The 25,551-nt window shown below is 40.3% G+C and overlaps 1 protein-coding gene across 1 annotated transcript in view; it reads left to right on the top strand.

Moving 5' to 3' along the window:
• Positions 1-5,022, top strand: part of LOC308285223 (SMH class II histocompatibility antigen, beta-1 chain-like) — a gene marked incomplete at both ends in the record, with an annotated part of 35,462 nt that extends 30,440 nt beyond the window's left edge. Inside the window, 3 exons of the mRNA XM_080725941.1 lie at positions 1,734-1,738; positions 3,584-3,697; positions 4,985-5,022. Coding sequence (XP_080582067.1) covers positions 1,734-1,738; positions 3,584-3,697; positions 4,985-5,022 — 157 coding nt within the window. The remainder of the gene's footprint in view (positions 1-1,733; positions 1,739-3,583; positions 3,698-4,984) is intronic.
• Positions 5,023-25,551: the final 20,529 nt, after the last annotated feature.

Raw genomic sequence — 25,551 nt, 5'->3', positions numbered from 1 at the left:
CTGTACATAGAAATACACACCCAGGTACACACCTAATAGACACCTATACATAGAAATACACACCCAGGTACACACCTAACAGACACCTATACATAGAAATACACACCCAGGTACACACCTAATAGACACCTATACATAGAAATACACACCCAGGTACACACCTAATAGACACCTATACATAGAAATACACACCCAGGTACACACCTAATAGACACATATACATAGAAATACACACCCAGGTACACACCTAATAGACACCTATACATAGAAATACACACCCAGGTACACACCTAATAGACACATATACATAGAAATACACACCCAGGTACACACCTAATAGACACCTATACATAGAAATACACACCCAGGTACACACCTAATAGACACCTATACATAGAAATACACACCCAGGTACACACTTAATAGACACCCATACATAGAAATACACACCCAGGTCAGCCCTTAGTACACATCAGTAAACACCAGTACTATATAGTATCTCTCCACTATTAAGACCCTCATAACTCATGCATTTACATAAGTGTGTGTGTGTGTGTGTGTGTGTGTGTGTGTGTGTGTGTGTGTGTGTGTGTGTGTGTGTGTGTGTGTGTGTGTGTGTGTTACAGATCAGGAGAGAACATCTCATGCATGGTGGAACACCCCAGCCTGACTGAGCCTCTGTTTGTGCACTGGGGTCAGTGACTCTAAAGCCCCTTTTCCACAGACCCAACACCACACCAAACCACTCCACACCACCCACTTGTGCCAGGTTGTCCACTACAAGGACCTGGGTAGAGTGGTGTGAAAGTGGTACTAAACGTGGTACTAAAAAGTATCCAATCCAGAGTAGGTCTGAGCTAGGCCAAACAGGGCCAAACACTTCATAATGACTGATCACTCACTGACTTTTCATTTTTAGACCACCAGGATATAGTTGTAATACATGATAATAGATTCTATTGTGTTATAACCACTATTAGAATCTATTATATTTATCATAATACATTAATACTATAGTGTATTATAAATTAATCAGTTATAATCCATTATAGTGACTCTAATAACACTTTATTTCTCCTCTTCAATAAAACATATTGCTATTGTATTTTACATGTTAGAAAGCCTCACTAGTTAGAGAAATAAGCTTATAAGATTCATTCTACCACTTTTTGTGGTCACATGTTCAGATACTGGATTCTGATTGGCTTAAAACAGTGGTAAATCAGTCAACAACCTTGATGTTTGTTTGCTTCGCCTCGTGCCACAACCCTGAAACAGTGGTAAATCAGCCAACAACCCTCTCCCTCTCATGGTAAATGGCTTACATAGAAAAGAGGTAACATGACACTTGTAGGTAAAACGTGTGGACAGGGACGTGTTGGCCATTGGGAAAAGCGGGACAACTCCCGAACGGCCGGTTCATTCCCGGCCGGTCCAGTGCCGGCCATTAGGAAGGAAAAGTCGGGCAGAAACCTTGTATCTCCAAGTTTCACATTTGTAAATTTTTTCGCAAAGCAAAGCCCTGCTTCATCATACAAGGTCGTCGCACAAAAGTAGTGAAAACAGCAGATCTACAAGCACACAACGCCTCGCACCGTGAGGCGTTGTGTGCTTGTAGATCTGCTACTTAGATCTGCTACTTAAAATACTCAAAATACTCTTGGAAAAAGGTTAAAAAATAGCAAGAGTCTTTCTTTGCATAAACCCTGCACAGCCCCACTTTGACTGCCTAGCTCAGGTAACAGGTTTCCTTATATAAGCTAAACCCCTCCTCCGGACTGTACCAACCTTAACCCTGCAAGACCTGAATTAATTTCTACTGGCCAAAACTTTTTCAGATGGTGTTGTTTTCGTGATCTAATGATCACGAAAAACAATATTACAGGCATTTTACTTATGTTTTAGTGAGGAATAGCTTCAGTTAAAAAGTGAGATGTTGTTTGTCCAGACGCTGGAATTTCAACTTCTCTGGGAGGTGTGAATGTCAGTCTCTGTGAGGGGTATTTATATGCAAATATCCTGGCCAATGGCATTGTAATACTAAACAATAGGATTTAATGGTGATGTTAATGTGAAAAAAGAACAGGAAAACTAATTATAACATTTTTTAAAAAATGATTTAAAAAATGTTGCCAAATAGCAACGCTGGGCCTTGCAGGGTTTTAAATGGAGTCCACCATCTACATATGAACCAGTAGGCCTACATTTCCATGTCCACAGACAATATTCCCCATGTCAAATCCATGACATTATTCATACTATATATATACACATTTAGAGTTACATTACTGAAATAATACATTTACCTAATCTTAAATTACATTAACCACATTTGGTAATTTGTTGAGCACCGGTCCTGATTAAACACAGGTGTGCCAACAGGCTCCTTACCCTGGAGTCTACCATCAATGAAGCAATCAATCAATTATAAGTGCAAACACATACATTTCCCAAAGAGTGACTTTAAACCTTGTGTTGATACAATTTATACAAACATAATATAAACATACAGGGAGAACGATATTAAAAGTCATGGATAACCTCAGTGGCAGGATGAACTGCCACAGGCAGTGAAGAACCAGGTGTTTTAATAAACTGTAATAATATAACATAATTAATATAATATATTTCTATCACCAGATGACTCCATGCCAGAGGCAGAGAGGAACAAGGTGTTTAATAAACTGTAATAATATAATATAATATAATTAATATCATATCATATTTCTATGACCAGATGACTCCATGCCAGAGGCAGAGAGGAACACGGTGTTTAATAAACTGTAATAATATAATATAATATAATATAATTAATATCATATCATATTTCTATGGCCAGATGACTCCATGCCACAGGCAGTGAAGAACCAGGTGTTTTAATAAACTGTAATAATATAACATAATTAATATAATATATTTCTATCACCAGATGACTCCATGCCAGAGGCAGAGAGGAACAAGGTGTTTAATAAACTGTAATAATATAATATAATATAATTAATATCATATCATATTTCTATGACCAGATGACTCCATGCCAGAGGCAGAGAGGAACACGGTGTTTAATAAACTGTAATAATATAATATAATATAATATAATTAATATCATATCATATTTCTATGACCAGATGACTCCATGCCAGAGGCAGAGAGGAACCAGGTGTTTTAATTAACTGTAATAATATAATATAATTAATATAATATATTTCTATTACCAGATGACTCCATGCCAGATGGAGTGAAGTGTTTAATAAACTAATAATATAATATAATTCATATCATATAATATCTCTCCTATGACCAGATGACTCCATGCCAGAGGCAGAGAGGAACCAGGTGTTTTAATAAACTGTTATAATATAATATAACATAATTAATATCATATTTCTATGACCAGATGACTCCATGCCAGAGGCAGAGAGGAACCAGGTGTTTTAATAAACTGTTATAATATAATATAACATAATTAATATCATATTTCTATTACCAGATGACTCCATGCCAGAGGCAGAGAGGAACCAGGTGTTTTAATAAACTGTTATAATATAATATAACGTAATTAATATCATATTTCTATGACCAGATGACTCCATGCCAGAGGCAGAGAGGAACCAGGTGGTCTTGGGAGCCTCAGGTCTGGTTCTGGGTCTGGTCTTGTTCCTGTCTGGATTCATCTACTACCAGAGGAAGAAGAGAGGTGATTCTTTAATATGTTTAATCAAGGATTAATTATCAATCAATCAATCAATCAATCAATCAATCAATCAATCAATCAATCAATCAATACCTTCCAAATAAACATTTTAGTTTTGTTGACCAAATTGTCATTATATTTAGTCATCATTTTAGTGCTCATAGCTTAGTTTTTATTTACTTCTTATTTGGTTTTCATCAGTGAAATAAAGTCGGACAATTTTTGTCAGTAGTTGAATAAATTATCATTGATTTCAAGGTCTGTGTGAATGTAAATATATCATCCATGTGACTCAAATGTATGATCGTTAGCGCTTTATTTATATAACATTTAATTATTTAAACATATTTAATTATATAACACTAAATGATTCTGATTATTTAATCAACTAGACATGTCTGCCTGCCTGCATGTCTGTGTGTTTTACCCGGGCGCGTATCGATATTTCAATGTCCTGTTGTTTCGAGGTACGAGTAGTCCGAGGCTCGCGTAACCAGACAACTATTCCACAATCTCCGAATGCTATATAGAGCCTGGAATGACAGCTAGCCACTGCTGCACTGAACTGCAGTCCCATTGGAAACATAACAGAAGCACACTAGCACAGACAGAGTCATTATAATGAACTGTAGTCCCATTGGAAACATAACAGAAACACACTAGCACATGAGTCATTCTAATGAACTGTAGTCCCATTGGAAACATTACAGAAACACACTAGCACAGACAGAGTCATTCTAATGAACTGTAGTCCCATTGGAAACATAACAGAAACACACTAGCACAGACAGTCATTATAATGAACTGTAGTCCCATTGGAAACATAACAGAAACACACTAGCACAGACAGTCACTATAATGAACTGTAGTCCCATTGGAAATATAACAGAAACACACTAGCACAGACAGTCATTATAATGAACTGTAGTCCCATTGGAAACATAACAGAAACACACTAGCACAGATAGTCAGTCAAGCAGCATATTCCTGTTATGGGTGTATAGTTTAAGACAACATTTGAAAACATCATGGAAGTAACACCAACAACACCAGAGAAAGACAAAATAACGCCCCCAAAGCGGGTGCGTTACATCCGCTTTATCTCGCACTCATCGTTTTTATTTCTGTCTCCCAGACTGTATGCCGGTAGCATTTGTAAATCGCGTTAAGCAACAGTCTGGCCACACAAGACTAACATAACCCTTACCGGACAACGGGGTCATCGAAACAACAGGACCTCCAAATATCGAGATGTTGTCGTTTTACCTGTCTCTCTTCTCCTCCAATCAGGTGCTGTCCCCGTGCCGACGACTGATGACGATCTTTAGACTCCTCCCACATCCAGGTTCACTTCCTCTTCCTGTTTGACACAAACTCACATTTAGTCAAATATTAACAAATATTAATATAGTGTATTAATAAACATGTATATAATCAACTATTAACGCATACTAATATAGTGTATTGATAAACACATTTAGTCAAATATTAACAAATACTAATATAGTGTATTAATAAACACATTTAGTCAATATTAACAAATACTAATATAGTCTATTAATAAACACATTTAGTCAAATATTAACAAATACTAATATAGTGTATTGATAAACACATTTATGATACAATATAATCAATTATTAACACATGCTTATAAATAACTAGTAGTGTTAATCACTGATGATCCAAAGTTCAAAGATAAGGTTTTAAATATAGTTTTGATTTTGTTAATATTGATCTGTTATCAACTTCAAATAATCGATTAATGGATTATTGGTTCACTTTAACTGCACCACTGTATCTAAAGGAGCATTTACATATTCAGTTAATTATTCATAAGAAGCTATAGTTATTGTAAAGTGTTACCCAACTTAATAAGGTCTAATTCCCATTGGTTCATTGTCTTTAATGAATAATTCTCATTGGTTCATTGTCTTTAATAACTAATTCTCATTGGTTTGTTGTCTTTTCTCTCGACTGTCTGTCATTCTGTGTTATTTTCAGAGACGCAGATGCAGTCATCACTGCACCCTGGTGGACAGAGGAGGAAGTACGCGTCTATCAATCATCTTTTTGAATGAGTGTCTTTTATATCAATGCTACTCAAGTGGGGTGCGGGGAACCCCGCAGGGGTCCTTGAGGGGGTTCCAGGGGGTCCCCAGCAAAAACGAGATCATCATTTTAACCACTTTAACCTTGCTTTAAACTTTGGCTAATCAAAAATAGAATCTACAAGCTCATATATTATATCTGCTATTTCTGACTATGTTTAAAAAATCTTGGAAAATGTAAAGTAAAATGTGGATGGGGTCGGCGAGCAAATACATTAATTTGAGGTCTTTTGCATGAAAATGTTTGAGAACCTCCGTTTTATACAAAATGCTAACTGGCTAGTAGCTTAAGCTAACGTTGATTGTTGTGAGTGGGTTGAATTTTAACCTTTTATAGTTTGTTTGTTTGAAACATAAAAAAAACATTGGTGACAAAAAGGCCTGACAATTATTAGATAATCGTCTAATCACAATTATTAGAGATCATCACAATTAATTTGTCATAATCGTTTCCATGCTAAAAATATTCATTCATTCTCAAATATAAAATGTTTAGAAATCCATGGGTTTCATTCGTTGTCCTTAACGGTCATGTTGAGGACCAACACAGGTGTTTCAATGTTTCTGATTGGCTTAGAACTAATGTTCTACACCAATCAGAACAGCTGTGTTCTGATTGGTTTAGAACTAATGTTCTACACCAATCAGAACAGCTGTGTTGGTCCTCAACATGGCCGCTGTAGGACTACAAATGAAACCCATGAATTATAGCAGATCTACAAAATTACAACATGTTGTAAGCTTGTAGATCTTGGAAAGTATCAACTTATAAATCAATTATGTCAGGGTTATTTGTCACATCTGCCCTGTGCATCGTTTCATTATGCCCACGAAGGAAAACAGAAATATAATTTGTATTCATATTTTCTAAAGCCAAAAAACACAATTAAATCATTAATCACAATTATTTGTGTGACAATTTTGTAAAGGTGACGATCCTAGTTTATATATAGATATTTTGACAGTTTTTACAGGGGTCAGTCCCAGGGGAGATCCGTCTGTGAGTGATCTTTTAGCAAGGTTTTGAAGCAGAGTAAGGATTCAGAACATGGTTTGGTAAGGATTCAAAATGTGGTTTTGATGGAGAGTAACAATTCAAAGTAGTATGAGGTTAAAGAAACAATTATCACAAAGTGAGAGCCCAGTATCATACAATAATAATTAGAAATACAGTTACAAAACAGTAGCCTCGCGTAGCCAGGCTTACTCTGCAAAGAGAAAAGCCTGGTGACAATATAAGGCAGAAAGCGTTCAACTTCCGCCGTGAGATTTTCACCGGAAGATTCCAACACATGACGTAACTTCCGCTAAACGCAGGACTTCCGCCACTTCTGCTAGAACCAACCGGAAGGCATATTGTCTACAGGGTGACGAAACAGTGTGGGCTCGCTGCTCCCTCATTGACATTGTTTTGAGGAGAATAACCTGAGTATATAAAGAACCATCAGAACACTCTGGTCAATAACACACTGGTCTCCATCAGAATAACCTGAGTATATAAAGATACATCAGAACACACTGGACAATAACATACTGGTCTCCATCAGAATAACATGAGTATAAAGATCCATCAGAATACCAATAACATACTGGTCTCCATCAGAATAACATGAGTATATAAAGATCCATCAGAACACACTGGTCAATAACATACTGGTCTCCATCAGAATAACATGAGTATATAAAGATCCATCAGAACACACTGGTCAATAACATACTGGTCTCCATCAGAATAACATGAGTATATAAAGATACATCAGAACACACTGGTCAATAACATACTGGTCTCCATCAGAATAACATGAGTATATAAAGATCCATCAGAACACACTGGTCAATAACATACTGGTCTCCATCAGAATAACATGAGTATATAAAGATCCATCAGAACACACTGGTCAATAACATACTGGTCTCCATCAGAATAACATGAGTATATAAAGATACATCAGAACACACTGGTCAATAACATACTGGTCTCCATCAGAATAACATGAGTATATAAAGATCCATCAGAACACACTGGTCAATAACATACTGGTCTCCATCAGAACACACTGGTCAATAACATACTGGTCTCCATCAGAATAACATGAGTATATAAAGATCCATCAGAACACACTGGTCAATAACATACTGGTCTCCATCAGAACACACTGGTCAATAACATACTGGTCTCCATCAGAATAACATGAGTATATAAAGATCCATCAGAACACACTGGTCAATAACATACTGGTCTCCATCAGAACACACTGGTCAATAACATACTGGTCTCCATCAGAATAACATGAGTATACTAGAAAAGAAAATTTCTAAGAAATTTTAAGTGTGCCTGCAGCTCGCTAAGTCTGTGCAGCCTTGTGTAGCGGTTGGTGTTAGCATTAGCGTTACATTTTTTAACATTAGCATTTTTTGCATAAGCTTTAACATTATGGTTCTTCATATGACACCACCCACATGTCTGTACGACAAATGGTTCACGAGATAAACGGTCACTTCCTGTTTGGTGAGGGGTACTTCCTGTTTGGCGAAATAGGCCCCAATTAAGGTTAAGGACTCTTAATCTTGTCATTTGACGCAACCCGCGCGTCTGTACGACAAAAGGTTCACGAGATCAAGGGTCACTTCCTGTTTGGTGAGGGGCACTTCCTGTTTGGCGAAATAGGCCCCAATTAAGGTTAAGGACTCTTAATCTTGTCATTTGACGCAACCCGCGCGTCTGTACGACAAACGGTTCACGAGATCAAGGGTCACTTCCTGTTTGGTGAGGGGCACTTCCTGTTTGGCGAAATAGGCCCCAATTAAGGTTAAGGACTCTTAATCAAGTCATTTGACGCCATCCACGCGTCTGTACGACAAACGGTTCACGAGATCAAGGGTCACTTCCTGTTTGGTGAGGGGCACTTCCTGTTTGGCGAAATAGGCCCCAATTAAGGTTAAGGACTCTTAATCTTGTCATTTGACGCAACCTGCGCGTCTGTACGACAAACGGTTCACGAGATCAAGGGTCACTTCCTGTTTGGTGAGGGGCACTTCCTGTTTGGCGAAATAGGCTCCAATTAAGGTTAAGGACTCTTAATCAAGTCATTTGACGCCATCCACGCGTCTGTATGACAAACGGTTCATGAGATGTAGAGGCACTTCCTGTTTGGCGAAGGGCACTTCCTGTTACAGAGGGGGCGGGGCTTAATCAATTACAGCTTATCGCTATTGGCCGGAAAAAGACCAAAGTTGTGTGTGCATTTGAAAGTTTAAATCACGTTGCTAGGCAAAAGTATGGCAGAGTTATGTGGCGCCAAAGTTTCTGTTTTCTTTTTCCCCCATTCAAAGTCAATGGGGGTTTTTGAGCGTAGTTATTTACGAATTACGTTGCCATGGTAACGCGGAACGGAAAGAAAAGTAATAGCACACCATTCCCGGCCGAGCCGCACGTTTTGATGTATATATTGCGGGGGTGGTGTAAATCGTGCGGCAGTTATTACGTGCCGAAATTTGCAAGAACATTACTTACTGACTTACTGACTTAAGTATGGCGGATTACAATAAGTGTTTTGCCATTGCATTGCATGGCAGGCACACTTAATAAATGTTGCTGTATGCCATTTTATCGCTGTGTTTGTGGGGACTGCAGGTGAAACAAAAAAGCAGCCTCACTGCATTTCCACGAAATGGTTATGCACTGTTCATAGGTCAGTGATAGATGACACGGTAGATAGATAAATGCACAAAGGAGGAATGACATCTTTAGAAAAGTAGATGGGTGGCTCTTAACCCTAGGATGCATGAGTGGGGTCAAAAACGACCCCAGGGGTTGTTATTCTTCAATATCTTTAAAATTAAAAGTTTAAATATTTTCATATTCCAGGTATTCCTCATAAAACATGTTTGTGACATGAGGCCATTTGCATTTTTATCATTCCTTTCATTAATTTTAAGATATTGCAGTTTTTGTATCACTACAGTGATCTGAGTGGGGTCAAAAATGACCCCAATTAAAATCAATGCATTTTTGCAGTAAACTACTTTGTTCTCACACATAACTCTGCCATACTTTTGCCTAGCAACGTGATTTCAACTTTAAAACGCTCACACGACTTGGCACTTTTTCCACTTACTGGGGTCTTTTGTTTTGTATTTTTAAGATAGCATGAACAGCACCTAGACACCCTGTATCCCTCAACTATTTAAAATACAAGCTTGTGGATCTGCTATTTTCTATCAGATTGGGGTCTGGGGACCCCCCGAATTTTATTTGTATTTATAACATGTCCCTCGATTTTTCTATTTGTATTTTTAACATGGCATGAACACAGCCATTAGTTACCCTAATAGCAGATGTACAAGCTTGGTCTGCTGTTTACACTCAGATTGGGGTCTGAGGACCCCCAGGGGTCCCTCGATTTTTTATTTATATTTTTAACATGGCATGAACACCAGCTGGCCACTAGTTACCCTATATGCATCATGTGTAGATCTTATGGATCCAGGGCTGCCAAGTTTCAGAAAAAGTTATGAGTGAGACATTGGGGGGGGGGGGGGGGGGGGGGCTCGGGGGTACCCTCATGCCCACGCGGGCCCGCGTGGGCGGAACAAATCGGGTTTTTTTCGGGTTTTTCCATGTTTTTCCCAGGTTTCTATGGGTTTGTTTCTTTTATTTTTACCTGCGGTCCTTGGGCTGGAATGGTTGATCAAGTGCAGCTAACCTACAGGCTGAACAGTGAACACTGCTGCAGGGCTCCAGACAAACCAACGTCACATTTTAAACATATTTTTTATTAATTATAATTATTATAATAATTATTGTTGTTGTTGTTACTATAGCAGCTGATAAAATATCCTGGGCAATCATTTCTATTTTTATATTGTGATTTGTGGCTACTGGCTGTTTGCCAGGCAGGCACTGCAGGCAAGAAGAAGATGTTTTCAAATCAGGAACCCCTTAGCTAAAGGGAGATGAAGCAGGACCCCCACTACATTCTGTAACCCTGGTTACGGATTAGTAACAGGAAGTACAGGTATGTAGTGTTCAATGGTGTATATCATTAACTGGACTAGTATCAGAAGTATTCTAGACTGTTAAGAGCCAGTATTGCACATCAATAATGACACAGACAACAATGAGCTGAAATAGTTGAATGGCCACTTATTATTACAATAACATGAAATTACAACAACTCGAGTACATGAAAAATAATAAACAATAACAAAAGCCGGCAAAAAGTGAAACCCAAATGTTCCCAAAGTTTTAGATGTTAATTCTCGATCGATTTCGTTGGGGCCCTTTATCTGTCTGAGTCGCGATATCGGTTCGAATCTCACGGTCCTACCTCACTGTCCGTGAGGGAGAGGGATCACCATCAGTGTTCAGACTCTGGGTAGCTCGCCACCCCAGTACGAACTGGGGAATCAATGGTTCTGGGGATCTGTGTCGATGGGTGGTGGGTAATGGAGACGGTCAAGCCTCACATACTGTACACCTGGTTCTTCAGTAGGTGGAATGGGAAGGGATGTCCTCTTCTCCACACCAAGCTCCAGGGAATCGATGGTCTGAATCTAAATCACCCAAAAAACCTGACCTATAGTAGGTCAGACAAGATCCAATTGTATGTGTTATTCACACACACCATGTAAACCATGTTTCTAAATCTTCATGAATTGGCATGAATTAATACCTTTAACCCATATTAATTAACCCAATCATATCTTCTCATGAATTTGCATTAACTGATATCTTTTAACTTATATCAATTAGGCCAATCATGTCTCTTCTTGTAATCATGCACTGTAAAAGTACATTGAAAACATCAAAAATATCTAAAGCGCTTATATTCTTTTCACAGTCTTTTAAATATTCACTATATTCAATGAACTGTTTTCTTTTTTTAACCCAAAAATAATTCTATGAAATGCTCCTTTAATATTCACAATAAATTGGGGTAAATTGCATTAAAGTGCATAAAAGTATCCAAATCAGTGTTTTTGTGCAGTACTTTGCAAAGATATTAATGGCTCAAACATCTCTCCCTGGCTAGCAACAGGTGAGAGATGCACTAATTACCTCCTCAACACTGAACCCAAAATACACAGTTCTTCAGTGACAAAAAAGTACAATAATCAGTGCTTTCAGCATGTAACATGCGCACAAAATAAATTCTGCCAACCTGGTGTGGCAAATACATCATAAACATCAGCATCAGTTCTTAAATCAACCATACAGTCATACATTATTTCACTCACCGATGATCAAAGCAATCAAGGCACAGAATGCAGATTCACCTGGTGGACGGTGAATTGCAACAACTCGGTCTCACACTGCTCTACAAAGTTAAAATGACACAATATTCACATCAGGAGTTGTCTAATAACGTTAGAAATGTGGATGTTTCGAAATGGAAGGTTATTTCTCATTCTTACCAAGCGGATGGCAAAAGATTGTTTCTCTGTGTTTTTGTGTACAAACACATCAGATGCAGCAATGTGGTTCTGGCAGGAACAGGAAGTTCTCTGCTTATATAGGACAGGAAGTCCATCACTAAAAGGGCTGGACATAAGAAGCTCAGAGCTCAGTGATTGGCCACTTAGGATGGCAATCACAGAGCCAGGTAATTTTAACCTTTGCTGGCTCCTGCAAGACACCCTGTTTGTTTGTTTTGCAATCTTTTTTTTCCTTCCATGTATTCAGCTCATTCTTCAAATTTTAACAACTTGTATAGCAATAGATCAAGGTATATCAGTATGACTTAAATGTATTAAATCAAAAAGCACTTTTAAATCGTTTTTAGCACGTTGTAAATCAACTTAAAATGAATTATTTATTCATCCCATTTTCTATTTTCTCCATTTTAAATCCAGGCATGCTCATTTCAAGCCTGGGTTACATATTGTATCAAAATTCTGTTGCAAATGAAATCTTAATAGATGTCATAGATAGCTCCATAGACTTGTTTGACAGCACTGTGTATTTATCAAACATTTAAAAGTCTCATCAGTAGGCTACTTCAGTGGTTCTCAACCTTTTCAGACTGCGCCCAAAATAATCATATTTTACAGGCAACATTTTGTATAACACGGTTCTACTGTGAAAATAGCAGATACATGTGAGGATGTAGATCTGCTATTTTCACAATGTCTGCCTCTAATAGGCTACTTGACAATTTTGCCAATGTTTAATTTGTCATTTTAGAGCTATTCTTTTTAATAGCTCTCCTTAAATTGTCACTTTAGAAATGTGCAGATACCCTCTATACGCTTAAACTTTATGTTGGTTTGTTTACTGTTGACTGAGAAAACAGTGTTGCACATTAAGTTAATCATGGCGACCCCCACAACATAATTTGGGGACCCCCCTGGGGGTCCCGACCCACAAGTTGAGAACCACTGGGCTACTGGGATTCTTCCCTCTAGTAGAGTAGTAGTGTTGGTGCAAACCGCCGTAGGCTATCTCTTCTAAAGCCCTCCTTAGAATATGGGGAGGGGATAGGGCAGGCTATTAGGGTTCAAGACAAGTGGATATAGTAACCCATGAAATTATTGCGCGTGGTCTCGTTCGTGCATGCGCTCGCGGGAGGCAAGAGCTGGATTGTGGTCATCTTTGTGAAATATCGCCCGACGTTTACTCGCGGAGCGAGTGTGTTTCTCCACCGCGGGGGCGACGCAGATCAAAGCGAGAAAGCATCGCAGCAACCGCCGTCTGTAGGGCTCTCTGTCTCGCTCCGTCCGTCGCCTGCATGTGTGTATGTGTAGAGGCGGGGAGAGAGAGTGGTAGTCTAGTGGTTTTTCTGAAAAATGTGATTGTTAGAGGCATTTTGGGGTAAACGTTGGGAACCAGTCTATTTAACACAATTCAAGGGTGCTGAATCTGAAAAATGGTTCCCAAGCAAAAATGTGAGTTTTTGACCTTCTAATTTGCATGACAAAATAGCTGCCGAATTGTCAATTTTAAACTATTTCTTCAAGAGATATTTCACTTTCAAAAAACCCTTAGTAATTTTAACGTCTAATCAAGCTTTTGGGAACACCCAGGACAGTTTTTGAGTTGTTTGATTCAGTTTAGATTTAGATATTTGATATTCATTTTATCAGACACGCCCCCTTCCTATACAAACCCATTGTAACTTCAAACTCCATTTTAACCATGATTGATTTAATGAAAACACCCGTCCTTTTTTCTGGTGACTCCTGACATCCTCCTAATACGTGAGCAGGTTGTGTTTTGTCAATAACATTTTTCATTTATTTTTAATAATTTCTTAATTGTATTACATTTTTTTCATTTTCCCAAATAATTATAAAAAATAAACAAAAAAGGTTATCGAAAGAACACTGCCTGTTCGTATATTAGAAGGGCATCAGGAGTCACCAGAAAAAAGGATGGGTGTTTTAATTGAATCTATCATGGTTAAAATGTTTTATTTTTATTTAAAAGGGATATTTCACTTAAATACAAATACATTTCAACCATGATAGATTCAATGAAAACACCCATCCTTTTTTCTGGTGACTCCTGGTGCCCTCCTAATACACGAACAGGCAATGTTTTTTCAATAACCTTTTTAGTTTCTTTTTAATAATTATTTGGGAAAATGAAAAATAAATAAATACTAAAAATATTTTTTTTAAATAAATGAAAGGAGTTATCGAAAGAACAAGACCTGCTCACGTATTAGGAGGGCGTCAGGAGTCACCATAAAAAAGGATGGGGGTTTTCATTAAATCTATCATGGTTAGAATGGAGTTTAAAGTTACAATGGGTTTGTATAGGAAGGGGGCGTGTCTGATAAAAAGGAATATGAAATATCTAAATTTAAACTGATTCAAGCACCTCAAAAACTGTCCTGGGTGTTCACAAAAGCCTGATTATATGATAAAATGATGAAACGTTTTTTGAAAGAGAAATATTGCTTGAATAAATAGTTCAAAATGTACAATTCAGCAGCCACTTTGTTATGCAAATTAGAAGGTCAAAAACTCAAAATTTTGATTGGGAACCAGATTTTTCAGATTCGGCACCCTTGAATTATGTAAAATAGCCTGGTTCCCCACTTTTACCCCCAAATGCCTCTAACCTGCTTATAGAAGGCCTTTTTTCAGAATTTCCGCCTGACTATGGAGGAGCAGAGCAGCTGCATTCACTGCGCTTAGAATTCTCCGTGCGAATTTTACCGAGTGAGAAAACCCCCGCAACTTTCGGGAGAGGTCTGTGGGATGGCTGTAAAAATGCGTGAGAAATGGCATGTGTGGCGTGTGGCGTGAGAAGAGGTTAAATTGCGTGACTCTCACGCTCAAAGCGTGAGACTTGGCAGCCCTGCGGATCTGCCATGTTCAACAAACCAGTGTCCAGTCAGCCCAGTACACATTTATCAAATCCCAGATTGATCCAAAAGGTTATCCACCATCTTCACCAACTAACCAAGACACTTAAGCATCAAAACGTTAGCTTTTCCATGCCAGGGAAGTGTTCAACGCACCAAAAACACGGCCCAAATGCCGTTGTAAATAGGCGATGCTAACGGCGCTAGCTAGCGATGCTAACGGCGCTAATTTGTTGTCGTCACACACACACACACACACACACACACACACACACACACACACGCGCGCGCGCGCGCAATCTGATTGGATGAGCACCCAAAGACAGCGCCCCACCAATCACAAGAAGGCTGTCCACACGCACAGCAGAGCTGAAGGTATAAATAGGTCAGTTGTTAACGATTAATGTAATTCCTCTTCCAGCAAGCAACCATGGAACCCAGCACCTGGAGATCAGGAGATCAGCGAGGCGGCAGTAGCGCTATCGAGACCGCGGATCCCATGGACGTTGATGTCACCACTCCCAGCAGCAGCGGCGGCGGAGGAGAACTACCTAGCGGCAGCAGCGCCGTCGCGATGCTGGCCGCGAATTTAGAAACTCTAAGCTTGGCCTCCATCGTCACGGATGTGACCCCGGCCCCCGCGGTCATGGATGGCACCACTCCCAGCAGCGGCGGCAGTAGCGCCATAGCGGCCCCGGTTTGCTGGTCCTGCGGCGCCGTCCAGCAACCGCAGGTACAGCCTGCCACGGTGGCCAGTGTCCAGCCCGACCAGCAGCAGGTGACCGGCGGCGCCGCCCAGACGCTGCAGGTGCAGGAGCACACTGCCGCGGTCACGGTGCTAGGTGCCGAGCAGCAGGTGACCGGCGACCGCTCTGGCTAAAATTCCACTGGCTTTGTATATATTTACTAATACAAATTCTCTCTTACCATTCAGCGACGCCGACCACTGCTGAACACACTACGGCAGAGCAAGCAGATGCGAACTGGCAATCCCTGGCCACTCCTTGAATTATTTAAACAGATGGATGAAGCGGAGCAAGAGGAGAAGGAGCGGGAGAAGGAGCGCCAAAAGAACCGCCGGGTCCCGAAGAAGGAATAGCCTGATGTTTGAATATTTTTTGCTGTTTCAATAAAGAAAAAAAAAAGGCTTTTTTAAAAGCCTTTACATTTTCCCCAAAGAGTTTCCTCCTCAAAAAAAGGTCCTTTTAAGGGCCAAACTGCAGTGTATTGGTGCAAAGCATTATTAATATTGTTCATGTGCAGTCCAGTTCATGTGCAACACCAGTGTTATAACTCCCATGGGTGAGTGATGTATGCATTTTGCATGACTGCATACCTTAGTTTATTAATTGTTCAGCTTTTTTAGTCATGTGTTATTTAAAATACGTTATTATTGTGGACCAGAGTAAATGGTATGAACACAACAGTGATTAACAATGAAATAGAGGTGTTGACTAGCAATAATCAGTGTGAGGACGTAAGGGAGGACAGACAATGCCTGTCCTCCCTTATGTCCTCAGAGCACACGCTCGAGCAGAACTTGCAAGGTTCAACCTTGAAGGTTGGACTTGGATCAAGACTGTATTATGTATGTATTTAATCAATTTGTATACTATCTACCACCAGTAAGACTCCCTACCAATTATCAAGACATACGGGCAGTTGACAGTTTGCCATGCTTACTCATTGAAGTTGAATCTCCATATATGGAGATAACCTATGCATCACACTAAGTCTGACCTCACCAGCCCATATTTGGGCATGAGCAACTTATGTCTCCATATATGGAGATATGATGACATCACACAGTCCTCAGCCGATGATGTGGCGTGATGTCATACAATACACAAACGAGCCCTACAGTATAAAGGGGCAATTCTTGCCAGGAAAGAAGCATTTCTTCGACTCAGACCTTATCGCCAGGGTTGGCTTATAGCAGCTGTCGGTAGATAATGCCGGTCTTATATAAGGGTCATTTGTGTACGGTGTGATTTGCCATGGTTACTCATTGAAGTTGAATCTCCATATATGGAGATAACCTACGCATCACACTAAGTCTGACCTCACCAGCCCATATTTGGGCATGAGCAACTTGTGTCTCCATATATGGAGATATGATGACATCACACAGTCCTCAGCCGATGATGTGGCGTGATGTCATACAATACACAAACGAGCCCAGATATGAGCAGGGCAAAGGTGTGACGTGTGACGTGACGGACGTGACGGACGGCCGGTGGAGGTTTTGATACTAAACTGCGACCTTACGGTCGCAATAACAGTTTCCACAAGTGGCCGTTTTATTCAGGCCTAATAGTTACACATGAACATGTTGTATGAGGCCCACACACCAAAACAGAACATGTGGCAGCTGGACCACCTATATACGACACACATACAATATTAAACCCTTTGCCAGAAAACATGGACACAATGGCACATAACAAAATGTTGGTGGGTTTTCGCAGTTTGATGAGTGAAATACAGTATTTATGTTAAATAATATAATAATAAATGTTGCTGTATGCCATTTTATCGCTGTGTTTGTGGGGACTGCAGGTGAAACAAAAAAGCAGCCTCACTGCATTTCCACGAAATGGTTATGCACTGTTCATAGGTCAGTGATAGATGACACGGTAGATAGATAAATGCACAAAGGAGGAATGACATCTTTAGAAAAGTAGATGGGTGGCTCTTAACCCTAGGATGCATGAGTGGGGTAAAAAACGACCCCAGGGGTTGTTATTCTTCAATATCTTTAAAATTAAAAGTTTAAATATTTTCATATTCCAGGTATTCCTCATAAAACATGTTTGTGACATGAGGCCATTTGCATTTTTATCATTCCTTTCATTAATTTTAAGAAATTGCAGTTTTTGTATCACTACAGTGATCTGAGTGGGGTCAAAAATGACCCCAATTAAAATCAATGTATTTTTGCAGTAAACTACTTTGTTCTCACACATAACTCTGCCATACTTTTGCCTAGCAACGTGATTTCAACTTTAAAACACTCACACAACTTGGGCCTTTTATCCGGCAATAGGGACGAGCTGTAATTGTTGAAGCCCCGCCCCCTCTGTCTACTAAACGTGTGCAGCAGCTGTCACACTTTGCTGTCACACTTTGCTGTCACACATAACTCTGGCATACTTTTGCGTAGCAACGTGATTTCAACTTTAAAACGCTCACACGACTTGGCACTTTTTCCGGCCAATAGGGACGAGCTGTAATTGTTGAAGCCCCCCCCCCCCCCCCCCCCCGTCTTCCTATTGGCTGGGCTTTAAACAGCCATAACTCCAGTTCGCAGCATGGTACCGTCTCGAAACATGGTGTCTGGACTTAGACGGCCAATATGGACGAGCTGTAATTGTTGAAGCCCCGCCCCCTCTTACAAGTCTAATGTTTCCACCCGCCCTGATGGTCGCTTCTCACCCTTAGGGCATCTTACTGGTAATAGTAGTAATAGTAGTAATAAAAGTAGTAATAGTAGTAGTAATAGTGTAATAAATGTAGTAATAGTAGTAATAATAGTTGCGACCGTAGATCACAAGTTTAGTATGTGAACGGTCACAGCTTGTCCATAATGTATGATTGTATGTATCTCTGTCACGCCTGATACTGTGGGTCTATGGGTTTGTCGCTCTGACATCATGCTCTGATGTCAATGTGATGTCAGGGGAACCACTCTAACAGAATGGGTTTGCCGCTCTGGCTTCACGCTCTGGCTTCACTATAATGTCACATAACAGAATCCCTTTTATGCCCATACATGGAGTTCCCTGATGTCATTAATATTAAGCCCATATCTAACAGGACTTCATATGGGAATACCCATATATGGAGACCACATTGGCCACATACCACACTAACAGAATACATATATGGCCAAGACAGAAGGCCAAGACATCCCATATCTGTGTGGCTGGTTCTACAGACAGGGATCTCCATGTATGGGCATAAAAATGATTATTGTGACATCACAGTGAAGCCAACGCGGCAACCACATTCTGTTAGTGGTTCCCCTGACATCATAGTGACATCAGAGCATTGTGTCAGAGCGACAAACCCATAGACCGTAAAAAAAGTGTGCACGTCCAGACGGACACGGACAATTTGTGTCGTTTCTCACAGTAACTATATGCTAGTATTGCAATATATTGGGTATTGCAATATTGTGATTTAGTTATCTTTGTTCAACTGCAAATGATGCCTTTAAAGGGATGGGGAAAAAAACATTGTCAACATCTGTTTAATCTAATGAGAATGTTTCCAGTTTGTTCATCTTACATCAATTATTGTTACTAGACCTTACCCGTTCGAAGATATGTTCTCCAAAATATGTGCAGAGTGTGGGTTGTGGGGAAAGTTACTGTAACTGGTGCGTGCGTGAGAATATGTGGGAGCATCATAATGTAAGGAGCACCTCATGGAGGAGTGTATATTTATGATGGATACAAATAATTTAACAGCAAATTTAAGTGAATAGAAGTATGGGGATGAATGTGCTTGCTCCACATAGTTTTTTTTCATACCCGTTGGAAGATGAGACACACATCAAACACACCTGATGAGAGAGAGAGAGAGAGAGAGAGAGAGAGAGAGAGAGAGAGAGAGAGAGAGAGAGAGAGCATGAGCATTCCTAACTGTGAGAGAGAGGGGTGTGTGTGGGGCTACAGATCCCATGGCCTGGAGGAACGGACAGTAACCCTGGCAACAGACAGCAGAAAACGCTAATAAACAGCTTTAATTTGGGATAAATGAAATTCGGGCTCCGTCACCGTCTGTATAATGCTAATGGCCAATACCATGTGAACTTTGGGATCGGTTGCTGAAGCGAGTGAATAGATAAACGTGGATAAGCGTGAGCGTTAGAGTGTGAGTGAGTTAGAGCGTTAGAGTGTGAGTTTGCTAGAGCGTTAGAGTGTGAGTTTGCTCGTTTAATAGATAGATTACATTAAAATGAGACTCAATGAGACTCATGCATTCGATACAATGCATTGCCCACAAAATATTGCAATACTGTGTTGTATCAATTCCCCCACCACTCTTCAGTATGTTTGTATATCTAATGAACTATAATGAACTTTATTACAGGTTCTACAGGAATGGAAAGAGCCAGGCAACCTGATGAGGAACCTCCAACCTCTCTGTGTCTCAAGTGATCCGACCGTCAGCCAAACGTTTTTTTGAGAACCGTTAAGGTAAGTTCATTGTTTGATGAGAACGCCATCATTAACTTCAGTGTTGTTAAAAGTTTGTTAATTCATTTATTGGATGTCGTTCACCAACAGAAATGCCTCCAAAAAAGAGGAACTGGTCACGGGCGGTGACGCTGACTTTGCTCTCCATATGGGGTGAACCGGCGAACCAGCATGATTTCAAAGACATGGTTCACAACCACACAATATGGGAGAAAATCCACAACGACCTGATTCTCCGACACCCCTCGTTTGCGGAGTTTGGTGACTGGTCGAAATCCAGAGAACGTTTTGAGGTAGGTCGGCTGCAATTCAAAACTGTAAAAACTATATGTATGTATGTGTGTGTGTGTGTGTGTGGGGGGGGGGGGGTTACCCAATTTTACCCAAATTCTGAGCAGTTGTAGTCATTGTATTGTGTACTTTATTAATGAATTGATCTTTAAAATGTATTCATTTTCGAATCCAGAAGCTCCTCAACAAAACATTTTTCTTTGCAGGATGATGTAGACGATATTGCTGAAATGTCCCAATATCTCCTTAGCTATGTTTCAGCAAGACGACAGGGATGGAGGTGCGAGGACTATCCCAGCAGCACCTTCAGATGCCAGGAAGGGGGCCCACTGGGCCAAGACAGCTCTTGGGATTCAGCTAAGCATTGGCCAGGTAATGGATGCCACACATTATTGAACTATGATTGCTGAATACTTAGTAAACTTGATTGTTTGCTCTGTACTAAAGCTGCTCTTTTCCCCCCCTCTACCTCTGTGAAAATAGTCCATCTACATGTTCCCACTTTCTCGCACCAAGTCTTCTCTCTGCCAGTCCCAGTCAAAGGCCTACCGCTGTGCCAACTCAGCTGTCAGCTCACAGGATTCAGCCAAGCAGTGGACCGGTAATCAATATCACACATTGTAGAATTATTGATGGATACGTGGTAAACTTGACTGTTTGCCTTGTACTTGAGCTTCTCTTTTTCCCCCTGTACCTCTGAAAATAGCCCATCTACAAGCTCACAGCAACTCGCACCAGGTGTTCACTCCACCGGGGGGCTTTTGTTTATCTTACAATAAAATATCAAAATACATTTCATACAATGCATTGCCTACAAAATATTGCAATACTATGTTGTATCAATTCCCCCACCACTCTTAAGTATGTGTGTATAATTGTGTATAATTAACTTTATTACAGGTTCTACAGGAATGGAAAGAGACAGGCAACCTGTTGAGGAACCTCCAGCCATCTCTGTATTGTCCTCAGAAGCTTAGTCCTCAACCACCTTATAAAGAAAATGTTTTCAACTCATTAGCCACTTGTGAAATATATATATATATTGTTTTCATGTAGGAAAGATTCTTCAGTCGGATAGATGAAAAATGAATCAAACTTGAACAGTCTCATTTGATATAATTAATACACAGATCTGAATTCAGAGAAGCTTGTTGCTACAGTCACATGTCAGTATACATGACAAACAGATACCACAAACTTAAAAGTAACAGGAAACACAGAATCACATGTATGCTTCAGATGTTAAACTAGTTGGTCTGTTTTGTCTGTTTTTTTAGTGTCTTTGGAAAATGCCAGGAGGGCACCAAAGTGGTCTGAGTAGGAGGTTTGGGCCATCATGAAACATTTCCAAGGCCACATCACGAGAGGAAAACTGGCCACTCTCATTGAATGCAAACAGTGCCAGATGGCAGAACCTGCTCTGGCAGATAGCATAGGTCTCTCCAAAATATCAGAGATTTTGTAAGAAATCGTGGCATCACTCACAAGTGACAGACGTGTTGACTGTTTCCCATGTCTCGTTCAGCATCGTTCAACAACCGAGTTACTGGGCAGTAAATACATATGTGTGTGTTAAGCCCACAGCCCAAAAGAAATAAAACAACTTAAAGAAAAAAAAAATATGTATGATCCTTCCTCAACATGGCAATTACCTTATGTCTTGGTTGGAGCCATAGAGTATATATAAATAGAGACCGAACAGCCCCGCCCCAGCAATTAATTTCAATGCAAGTGCTCAGTGGCGTTTTGAAGCTTGCGGAAGTAGCTGAATCCGGGTGCATTCTGGGGTAAATTGGCAACTTTGTAGTTGCCAACATTTTTGACGCCGAGACGTAAAATGTCCGGGTTCACTTTCTGGCTGCTGGACTATAGCAGAGGGGTCTGGGCCAAACGTGGCGGCAATCTGGCATGTCTGGAATACCTCTGGCTTCGGCAAGCGGTATGTGAACCAGACGTGGGCCAGGTCTGGCAATGACAGCACTGTTTATGTGATGGCACGCCACATGTGGGCCGATTGTGGTTTGGTCCATTTGGCCCATATATATTCTTTTATTAACTGGCCCACATATGATTTGGGTTTATTGGCCAAGATTAAGTTTATACCAACTGGTCCAATTATGTATTGTGTTAATTTGGCCCAGATTAGCTTTATATTAACTGGCCCACATATGTTTTCTAAAGTCTGAACCAAATGATCTGAGCGCACATGAAATTCCAAACCACAACGGAGGAGGTAGAGGAAGGGAATTTGAAGGAATTAGAGGAGTGGGGCCACATTGGATGTGATGTTAATAGGTCGATTTATCAGAGTCAAGTTAGTTTTCTCTCTTTTTTTTCATACTAGCTCTCCTGAAAATATCCTTGCTAATCAGGAAATGATGAAGGACCAAATGAAAATCATTTTCCAAACAGTCCAGGGATTAAAATCCAGGAAGAGTTAGGTGGGTCTCCTGACATTTTTGTTTTTTTGTCTTATTTTTTTAGGAGTTTCATTCATGCATCTTATTCTTAACACCTATATCATGTACGGTGTATATATGCTACTTTGCTCATGCACTTAAGTCTGACCTCAGGTACATACAGCTTTGGAGACGATGCGCAAATGTGTAGATGCATTGTTGCTTTTTTTTATACATATTCTATCTCCATCCTCTTCACTTCCCACTGTTTTACACCTGTAAACCTGTGATGTGACTAAGCTTTTCTTATTCTTTCTGGCAGGTGATCTGACGGGTGTTGAACCGAATCTGCTACCACTAGCTGATAAGCAAACCCTTGAAAACCTGGAGGAACGGCTACAAAATGCCCCCGACCTCAAAAACAAACTGGTAAGAATTTTCAATTTTACTTGGGAGAGACCAGACACACAACCCATTTTTGTTTGTCTAATGCTAAACACTTATTAACCCATTCGGGCCGGGAACACATTTTGGTGTTGTACAGTACATGTACAGTATGTGGCAACACATTTTTGTAATTTTTTTGAATAATATTTTACTTTATTCAGAAATTATATTAGATGTATACAAATCCAATACATTATATTAGATGTATACAAATCTAATATTCTGTAAACCATCTAATCTCTAGCAGGCGGTTTGACAGGTGCCACAGATACATTCCATGAAAGTCAGATTTGATATTACACTCTCACACTTCCTAATCTGTCATGCTTTGATGTTTGAAAGTGTCAGGGAGGTGGTCGACTGATTTTTAACTAACAGAAATATCAATTCACAGAGAAATGCACTGGCCCTTAAAGGAGGAGGAAACGTCAAGGAGTGTGTGTGGAGAGTAATGGCTGCGACTTGACGGATTCTCTCGCAAAGAAGACCAACACGCGTGGAATTAATGGGAGGATTGGCTTCCAGCACCTCCACATTAAGGGTGTTGTCATCGGTAAGTTTGTATTGAGACTCAACATCTCCGTATCGTCTGAGAATGAGGGGGGAAGTCCAATGCATTGTCAATGGAAGGTTGTTGTTTTTTTGTCGTTGCCGTGTCTCTTGCTCAACCAAAGGCTGTCTTTTGGCCAAGAGACGCGGCAACGACAAAAAACCAAACAATCTTCCATTGACAATGCATTGGACTTTCCCCTCCCCCCTCGTTCTCAGACGATAAAGAGAAGATGTCTCACGCATATGTGTGAGTCCGGCCTCCCTCTCAGACTCAGCCTGCTCTGCTGGAAACATTGTGAAGAAAAATGAAATATAATATCATTTTTTGTCTGTTTTTTAGCGGCTGTGCGTCGGAATCGTCTGACCTCGGATGCCACAGATCAAGAGATCGAAAGACTTGTGACAAAATGGCTACAGCTGTCTCCTGACAGGAGTGGCGTAAGAAAAGAGCGAATGAGGAGAAAGGAGAATGAGACCCCAATTGAATGATACTCTGTTGCACAGCTTCTCTGGTTTTGATATTTGATTAAAAAAAAGTAAATTGGGCTGAACTGACATGTTTCTTTGATTTACCATTTAAAGTATTTTACCAAGAGTTGTTTCCTACCGGGGGCCCACGTTGGGAACGGGTGGCGGCCGTCAGCGTCTTATCACCACTCCTTTGTGCTTTTTGTTTATTATTTTTTTGCTGTGTTTGTATTTATTGGGTCGTTCTTGCTTTGGTTGGTTGTGTTTGTTAGGTCGTTCTTGCTTTGGTTGGTTAATTGGTTTGTTGTTTGCCGTGTTTTGTCGTTTGCTGTGTTTTTCTTTTTTGTAATTGGCTGTGTTTTGTTTATTTTTTGCAATTGTGTTTTTATTTTATTGTGGTGCCGTTATACTGGGCCTGTCGGGCTGATCATGCATGTAAGTGAGATGTGTAAATAAACATGTACTTTTGCTAAATAACTGTTTCTGCTTTTTTAATTACTACTTAAAAAGTGTTGGTGCTATCATGTGTATTTCAGGGTAGTTCATGTGTATTTCAGGTAGTTCATCAAAGGTATTAGATTTTCTTATTTCGGAGGTGCAATGTGTGGCTGGATATGGCATAATTTTAAGGTATAAAGCCCATATCTGGCTTGCCAGAGGTGGCCCAGAACTGGATCAGAACAGTGTCGACAGTTCCGGCAAGCCATAACGGGGAAATTTCTGGGCCGTCATTCCTTGCGGTATGTGAGCCGACTGTAAGTAGATTATGTGGGCCATAACTGGCCCAGACCGTTTTTCTGGAACTGGGCCACTTCTGGGCCGGACCTGGGTCAAACAGTGCGTCCACAGCTGACCTGGAGCCGGCCAGCTCTGGCAAGCCATGATGGGGCCATCTCTGGGCCATCATTCCTTGCGGTATGTGAGCCGACTATAAGTAGATTATGTGGGCCATAACTGGCCCAGACAAATTCCGGAACTGGGCCACTTCTGGGCCGGGCCTGGGTCAGATAGGTGGTGTTTATCCTTTTATGTTGACCCCATACCAAACTGTGCCTTTTCCTACGCGAAACT

This window comes from Nannobrachium achirus (genome assembly GCF_963921795.1).
Source record: "Nannobrachium achirus genome assembly, chromosome: 5".
Classification (NCBI taxonomy): Eukaryota; Metazoa; Chordata; class Actinopteri; order Myctophiformes; family Myctophidae; genus Nannobrachium; species Nannobrachium achirus.
This window is presented reverse-complemented; position numbering and strand designations above follow the sequence as displayed.